This window comes from Patella vulgata, chromosome 5 (genome assembly GCF_932274485.2).
Source record: "Patella vulgata chromosome 5, xgPatVulg1.2, whole genome shotgun sequence".
NCBI classification, from domain to species: domain Eukaryota; kingdom Metazoa; phylum Mollusca; class Gastropoda; family Patellidae; genus Patella; species Patella vulgata.
This window is the reverse complement of record NC_065883.2, coordinates 33,696,549-33,705,395: the sequence shown is the minus strand read 5'-3', so window position 1 is coordinate 33,705,395 and position 8,847 is coordinate 33,696,549. Positions and strand designations below refer to the sequence as shown.

At 34.8% G+C, this 8,847-nt stretch overlaps 1 protein-coding gene across 1 annotated transcript; it reads right to left on the bottom strand.

Annotated features, from left to right (window-relative positions):
• Nucleotides 1–1,475: 1,475 nt before the first annotated feature.
• LOC126822523 (26S proteasome regulatory subunit 6B) lies at nt 1,476–8,821 on the bottom strand. The gene is made up of 9 exons (XM_050551463.1): nt 8,727–8,821; nt 6,986–7,087; nt 6,464–6,650; nt 5,857–6,003; nt 4,303–4,506; nt 3,276–3,443; nt 2,988–3,064; nt 2,438–2,662; nt 1,476–1,654 (listed from the first exon to the last, which is right to left on the bottom strand). Exons 1-9 carry the CDS (start codon nt 8,757–8,759, stop codon nt 1,541–1,543), a joined length of 1,257 nt encoding a protein of 418 aa, XP_050407420.1. The 5' UTR covers nt 8,760–8,821; the 3' UTR covers nt 1,476–1,540.
• Between the last annotated feature and the right edge of the window lie 26 nt (nt 8,822–8,847).

Below are 8,847 nucleotides of genomic sequence, written 5' to 3'. Positions count from 1 at the left end.
AATATCATATGTATATTGTATGTACTATGTAAAACAAAATAATGAAAAATGTAATAGATATTTGTTCTATATTTTGGCGGAGAAAATATATGGCTAGTAAATTAAAATGCAACATTGGCGGAAAAAAAAATGAAACCCAGAGTGAGCACTGCATATGGTCATTGCTGTTTCAAAAATTTTTGGTGAGAATAAGTTCTTAGCCAATTATTTATAATTTAAGAAATCAAGACATTTAACACTTTTATTTTTATATGTCCACATGTCCACTTTATGGGGTATATTGTTGTCACTCTTCTCCATCCAGTAGTCCAATATTTTGTAATACTTTTAAGTTCTTCCAATTTTTTTTTTCTGTTATGCTGGGAATTATTTGGGTTGTCACAAGGAGGAAAAGAAATGAAATGGGTTTAACGTCCTACTGTTCTTCTCCGAACTGGGCTAATGAAGACATACACCATACAGTGTGCTATGAGGGAAATCTTGCCCGGACAGCGGCACTACAGCCTACTCTTATATCAAATTTCAACTTTCAAGGGACTGACATTAATGATTTTCATTGTTAGTAATCACACATAAGAGTTTTTGCTGCAATGTTGAGTTTGTGATATTTTTAAGCCCAGTATCATTGCAACTTTATACATATAGTTATTGTTCCTTTGACTTGCATCACAATATCCCGATGATACAAGTCGTGTGTTTTGAGGGGAATTTTGCCTAGACAGTGGCGTGTCCACCTTCTCTTCATTGACTTCCATCAGTCAAGGGTTCTGAGATATAACAGCAACAAAACAGTCTCAATTTGGTCGACATCAGGTTAACAGAAATCCTACTATTCAGTAACAATAAGCGGAAATATATTTAGATGTATTTTTTCTTAGTGTTACATATTTAGTAAGATGAGGTTTTCAAAATCAAGATGCATTTCAATTCTTTGCAGCAATCAAATTCGATCCTTGTCCAGGCAAGTCATACTGTTATGCAACGAGACGCAACGAAACCCATGTCTCACTCTCCTTAATACCAGGGAAGGATATGAAATGGGGTTTAACGTCCTACTATTCTGCTCCGACTAGGCTAATGAAGACAGGTTTCCACCATACAGTGTGCTATGAGGGAAATTTTGTCCGGATAGCGACACTACAGCCTACTCTTACATTGAATTCCAACTGCCAGGGGATCTTTTACATGCACGACTATATGTTGTCACTTGCCCGGCCCTCGGTCTTGCACCACTGACAAGGAGGAACCATGTCGGAAAATTCAGATGAACCTTCTCGACCAACGCAGTGAGAAAACACCTCCAGGTTAGTGGGCCAACGTCTTACTGAGCCAAGGGAAGAACAATCTAGTTTATAAAGAGGTAAAATGGGTGGGTAGATCTGTATGTGGTGGTACCACCCAGATGATAAAAGCCATTGTGGACATCAAAAAAATGGGTCAATCAATTTAGTCTAGAATAAAAATTAAACACCAACTATTCTTATAGATGAATTTATTTGAAGCTTAACTGGAAAAGATAATATAATAAGAAACATCAAATTTATTTATAGAACTCATGTTCAGTTTCATCCTTCTTGATGTTATTCTTGTAGCCCTTCTCAAAATCTTTAGCTAGCACTACATAGCGATTCTCTCTAACAGCCTGCATACCAGCCTACAAAAATACAAATAAATATGTAAGGATTTCATACAATTGTGTAAAATTTTATTAATTATGTGTCAATGTGTATTCATGCCTTAATATTTATAATCAACTTAAAAAATCTTGAGCACACTACTAAAGTCCACAAGAAAATGTTAGTTATCTGAAGTTTCCAAGTAAAAAAATTATTCTGGTTCGCAGACAATAAATCTGATACGAAAGGGAGGTCTTTATTTTTGGTTTGTCAAAGGATCACTGTGACTAAATAGTTTCTTACAAACATCACATTAATTTCATCATGTTCTTGTATACTTGATGTTTGAATCCAGTTTTAACCATAAACATCCTTCATCCCAGGAAATATGACTGCGCTAATCATTGAGGTGGTTTTTATTTTTTCTAATTAAAACGTGTCATGTTGTCCTTTTTAAATGAGAACAAGAATAAAAAAAATTATATGGACTTAATTGGAGTGATATTATTGTGATCTTGGAACATACTAAATATTGTTTTGAACAGTACAAAAGTCAAAGCAGTTAGAAGGACAAGTTTTTATATATTTTCTGCAGGGTGGCCGAATGGTTAACACATGTGCATTGCAACATGAGGTCTGTCATTGAGTCCAAATGGCAAGGTTTTGATTGTGGGTCTTCTCCGGGTCCTCCCACTGCTAAAGATACTATATGCAAGCGAATTATTGAAATAAAATTGAACCATGTTAGTCCTGAAATGACCTAGTTTGTGTCAAGTGGATGTTAAGCCCCGTTTCTTTCTCTCTATATATTTTCTGCTCACCTCTTGACATATAGCATTGATATCGGCACCACTAATTTTATCAGGTCGGGCCACATAATCTTCTAAATCTACTTCTTCACTTAGATTCATCTTTGATGTTATAGTCGAGAATATCAGTCGTTTCTGTCTTCTGTCAGGTAAGGGGAATTCTATTTTTCTATCCAGACGACCTGGACGTAAAAGTGCAGGGTCTAGAGTGTCTGCTCTGTTGGTTGCCATGATAACCTGCAAAAATATAAAACCATTTGATGGAACTGAAACCTGGAATTTTGCCACTGCAGAAACTAATCCTCAAGTTAGATAACCATCATTGTTTACATCGTTGATTTTCTATTCCATACCTTCTGTGATAGTTTTGGTTTCAAAACTCAAAACTTTATCAAGAGTTCAGTATCCTAACCACTCAACTACCATTCAAGAATAAGAGGGTGCCCAATTGATTTTTATGAAATTAGACCTGAAGTGTGTGTTCATCATTTTAGGAAATATATAAACCGTGGAGAATGTTCATTTTTATTTGTTTGGAATAAAATCAAACATAAATAGTTACCTTGACATTAACAGTTTGATCAAAACCATCCATTTGATTCAATAATTCTAATAAAATTCTCTGTACCTCCCGATCAGCTGTGATAAAAAAAGAATACAGGTTTCTTAAAAACTTTGGTTAAGCATCATCTGGGACAATTACTATAGTGTGATGGTAGGGGAGTTTGTCCAGGGGACCTTGATCCAGTATACAACTCAATTAATTACAAGAGCTACAATTTTTTTCCCTACCATCTGAAAGGTAAACAGAGTGATCAAATGTATGAGCAGATGTATGAACAGGACTTACCTCCAGTTTGAGCATCAAATCTTTTGGTTGCTATGGCATCTATTTCATCTATAAAAATAATAGCTGGTGCATTTTCTTTAGCAAGTCTGAAAACATCTCTCACCATTCTAGGTCCTTCTCCTAAATATTTCTGTACAAACTCGGATCCAACAACTCTAATAAATGCAGCTAAAACAAAAATAAAATATTCAGTATGGTTATATGAAAACTGTACCGGCATATCTATAGGAAATGAAATGGAGTTGAACGTCCTACTGCGAACTGGGCTAATGAAGATGGGCATACTCCATACAGTGTGCTATGAGGGAAATTTTGCCCGGACAGCGGCACTACAGCCTACTCTTATATCGAATTCCAACTGTCTCAAGGGATCTCAAAATGTGCATGCCAATGTGTATACGGGACCTATGTTTTTCGTCCCATCCAAACAGCTGTTCTTGTCAGGCCCTCCTTCCTGCATCACTGACAAGGGGGAACCACGCCGGAAAATCTGGATGGACTTTCTCGGCCAATGCAGGGATCAAACACCCAATCTCCAGGCTAGCGAGCCAGCGACTTACCCATTTAGCCACCGTGATCCCCCCATATCTATAGGAATTTCAGCTTGTTCTTATTTCCAGAGTTCACAAATTTAAGTTGTACTTTAGTATTTAAAGGACTTGGCTAGTTACTCTGATGGCTATCTTTGGCCGTGTAGTTAACATAAACTTAAACCCAGCATTTCAGCCAGCTGGATGGGTGTCATGCTTGTAGCAGGATATGCTTTCTTTTTAGAACACCCGATACAATTTTTTGTATGGAGTTCTCTATCTAACATATTTTGTCGTAATATTGCATGATAATCGTATCTGTTAACAAAAAGACATTCTTTTGAATTCAACCTGCTAAGGGTTTCACAGACATAACTGTTTACTACCGTGACTGAATGAATCATTACACTTTCTGTGTAGGCATTAACATACCTGATCATGGATCATGACCCCATCAAAATTACTAAAAGTAAAAATTATAGTATACTATATCCCACCTGTTGTATGATGTGCTACAGCTTTAGCTAACATAGTTTTACCACAACCAGGTGGTCCAAACATTAAAACACCTCGTGGTGGATCAATACCAATCTGTTTATACAGTTCAAAATGTGTCAATGGCAGTTCTACAGCTTCTCTGACTTCTTGTTTCTGTATATCCATACCACCAATATCAGAATACATTACATCAGGTTTCTCATCTAAAAAATAACAAATAAATTAATATTATGGGCATAAGACTCAACACAAATCTTAGTTTCCTATTTGACTTTCCAAGTTTTGGAATATAATAATGGACAAAGCTCTCTGTAAAATTTTGTAATGCCACAGTAATTCCTTCTTCACAACGGCAGGTTTTATGTACACTAAGGCAAAACTTTTTAATTTACTTTTGTCACTACGCAATTTTTAAACTGGGAGACTTTGATTGATAAAAACTATGAATAATAAATAAACTAAAAGCACAGGGTTTTAATCTTTTCATTTATAATGTCTATTCAGACACATCATCATTATTACAGAATTCGGTCACCACAAAGAAATCAGAAGGCCTAAAAATTCTTGCAAGCCCGCGAATCTGCTTTAGCTGAGCGACAAAGATTCGTGCAATTCTATAATCCTTATCCACTTGAATTCCACCACATATAAGTATCACGGTACCATACCAAACTTGCATTTTAAATGAATACTTCGCAGTTGAGGTGTTGGATTCCGATTCTAAAATATCCGTAATACCGTAAATTGATTATCAAAACACGACTTCACACTTGTGCATGACATTATATTATGAAATATTTTCCCGACCTAATTATTTAATTTGGCTACATTTTCCAGTAAATTATTCATAGCCTTTATTTCTGGAAATTGTTTTGAACTTTATAAATGATTAAATACACCAAACGATGAGCCGTATACATTTCCATTCCAGCCACCAGCACGTGATGTTACGGTAGAATTAGGTCAGCTGACTTGGGGGATATGTGTTTTATTTATTTACAATTTACATATGCTATAAACTAGTGTCAAACAGATGAAAACATGCGTAGATGGTGTGAAATTTATTGTTATAAAATTGGCTGCTATTTGACTTCCAACTATTTGAGTAACCATACGATGGTACGACTGAACGAATGCCACGTGACGACTTGTGTCGTCGCTATCTGGCTTACGTATGTCCGCTAATGTGACGTCACGGTAAATAGCCAAACAAAATTCCACACCGTTCGATCTATTTTTAGCTGTGTGGTTCGAGATCTAACTCGATAGAAAAATGCAGTCACGAGAACTCGTGGAAAGGGACAAAACAATAAATTTCTACTTTCGATTATGCCGTGGATTACGCAGTTATACAACAGGGATTTCAGTGTCAACATCGTCAAATTGCTGTTGTAGTATTCTTAAATAAATTACCACGGCTAAAGATGCCATAGTCATAATTTATTTTCTACGGTAATTTCGCTAAATACTACGGCAATTTCTGTGGGTGCCATCGTCAATTTTGACCACTGGACCCTGTCTATATAAAATATGTTTTAGACTTGCATACTTACCAGCTGAGAGCATAGTAATACTACTATCAGCTTCTGGTGGTAAAACATCTACTAGTGCATTACTGTGTTTATGTAGAGCTACACTAGCTGATGGTTTTAATAACTCTCTATCAATAGTTGACAATATTCGCACATAATAATTAGAACCTGAAAAATATTCACACTTATTAACTATAAAATTATATAAATTTATGGGGATTTACAATTTTTAGGTCAGTTATTAATATATCTTTAGTATTTCTCTTAAAACCATCAAAATCAGATGGTTATTTTCAAACAGATTGTGATGAACAATGGGGCTCATTATCTAGCTTTTTTTTTTTTGAAAAAAAACCCAACTTTATTTCATGTCATCATGTATAAAAAATCATTTATCTTATCCATTGTTTTGTTTCTAATTATGGTACATGTAGATGAGTCTAAAAACCCCCAATAAATTCAGTTGAACAATTTTCTCAATGATTTGATACAAGGAGAGTTGGATTCTAAGCAGAGACCTCTAGGTAATAACTTTATAACCCAATAAAATAATGAAATTTATGAGAGATGAGGATGTGATATTAGAAATAAGATTAAGAATGAGTGCTACAATCAAATATAACATTACCTGTTGTAGATCCAACTATACCAGTATTCTGATCAACAGCTTCTAAAAACTGACCAATAACTAACGGTACACTCTGTATTCTCTTGACTTCTTCTTGAGCATGGAGATATTCCTTTTTCAAATTCTTTTGTTCATCTTTAATATATTCTTCTTGTACTTCTAGAAACTCTAGCTGTCTCTGCAGTTTCTGTAATTATAAAATCCAGTATTATATAAATTAAAAAGCCATTAGGCTTATTCAATTGACAAGATTCTTAAATCTGACGATTCATCATTCTCTATTAGCGAGAAGACAGCTGGTTTGAAATTGTACTTCAGAATTGTTAGTGGAAATGATCTGGTCTGGCTCCTTCCATTGCATTATTCACTAATTATTATGTCTTGGTTACCATGCTATTTGATGAGGGCAGATGCAACACGATCAGCCATGAAGCAGAAGAAAAGGATGTTGTTGTTTTCATTTAAACAAATTCTGCAGGAAACGAAATTTATCTACAGTTCAGTTAGTAAATGTTTACTTACCTTGTATTTAACATACAGGTCTTCCATGTCAACACATAGTGGATCAACATTATTTAACCCTTGACCTGTAGTAGGTCGGGATTCAGCAGACTGAGATTCCTCCTGTAAAATAAATTTTAAAAATTGGTTATTTAAACCCAAAATACTAAACCAATAAAACCTCACTGTTAACAAAAAACTGACTGAATAATTTAAGGCTGCATTATGTAAGATTTAGTTAGATAAAGAGCTGACAGTTTTTGCTATAATAATTAAAAAAATAATAATATTGAACTCATCACAAACTTTGACACCGAGAAATACCAAAATGGAAGCTAATTACGTCAGTTATCTGGATAGATCATTTCGTATAAGGGGGTCAAAGCAAGGCTTGTCAATTGTAACGGTGTTTGGCTTTTTTACGGCAATTCAAATTTTGTGTATGAATAAGCTATTGCTCTCAGACCCTGAGTTTGGGCGTTTACAACATAAATACGCATGTAGTCCGGTATTTTGTTTCCGTCTTGTATTAATTATTTGGTTAGAGAGTTTGGTGGGATTATTTCTTTTGAACTGCATTTGTTTTACTGACCTTGAATCTCACCCTTGAATATTTTTAATATTTCCTGATGAACTTAAGCAGTCCTGTCAATTAACCTTAGCAATCTGCTGTAGCTGAGGTAAATGCCGATGTACATACATATATTACATTTGCCACAGCAAAATTACTAGCCGAGGCCATTTATATAAATACCAAAAACTATTATCAACATCGGTTTAATTATCGACAGATAGTTCCATGTCTTTCTATTTCTCTCTGAATATTATTTCCGGTGTGCACAAACTGTTCAGAATTTTATAATCGTGCGTGATCGGTAACACAATTATTATGTAAATTCCCGGCTTCGTTTTGAAATTCACAAGGCAATGTATCCATACGATTATATACAGGGGTGAAATTATGGGGTGATAAACAATATTATATTTACGAGTATTCGCATAATCGGTGATATAAAAATTAAGTAGACTATCAATCAATGTCTGTCTTCAGTTGCTATTTTGTTGCCCAAACTCAAACGGTTGAAAAGGTTGTGCGCTGTTTTGATTACAACACACGTGATTGTCAAAATTTGTCAATCTGTACCCCCTTCAACATATTATGATGGTTTAGCTCATCACGTAACATGTGTAATGTTGTGATGGACACTGTCGAAAATACAAGCAAAAACATTAGACTTTTCAAGAGAGAACTTTTGTTTTGGTTGGGATATTTAATTGTGCAGTGGATTTTATTCAACCGGAGGTGATCTCAAACACATAGGCAAGTTTTTAATAACAATTATACAGTAGTTTGTTCACAATCGAAGAAATCCGTTTATAATTTACCATAATCATGGTTCAGACAGTAGAAAATTGTACAGTATTGGGAATATTGTGATTGTCCTGCTCAAGATCGGCGCGCCCTCAAGATCATTGTTTCTGAATGTCTCTTTAAGCAATCACATTCCGAAGTAAAGGGAGACGATGTACTGTGAAGCTTGAGTGTGAGCGAGTTTGATGAATTTGAAATCATGATTTTGCAAAATTTGAAGATCTTTCATAAATTAACATGGCGACATGTGTTTGTTTTCTTATTATAGATGGAATTTGCTGTGTAAACTTGCGCTATAAAAATTTAAAAAAAACATCTGTCACCAAGTTTTTCTATGGAAAAAGGTGTTTTAGCTATCAGAATATAGTACAAATTTCATTTTTTTTATACCTTCTCGGGTAAAACAAGCCCAATTTCTTCCATTTTGTATTGTCAACTTCCTGTTAAAAATTGAAGCAGTAAATGACTCTGAAAAGAATTAAATATATTCCAATTAAACTGATGTTGCTGT

What these genes read in the sequence shown, in the direction of transcription:
- LOC126822523 (XM_050551463.1), bottom strand. Translation starts at nt 8,759, where the DNA reads ATGGAAGAAATTGGGCTTGTTTTACCCGAGAAG. An exon ending in ACCTGTATGTTAAATACAAG is followed by an intron (nt 6,651 to 6,985) that starts GTAAGTAAACAT and finishes TTATAATTACAG; the next exon opens with AAACTGCAGAGACAGCTAGA. An exon ending in TCAATGCTATATGTCAAGAG is followed by an intron (nt 1,655 to 2,437) that starts GTGAGCAGAAAA and finishes GTATTTTTGTAG; the next exon opens with GCTGGTATGCAGGCTGTTAG.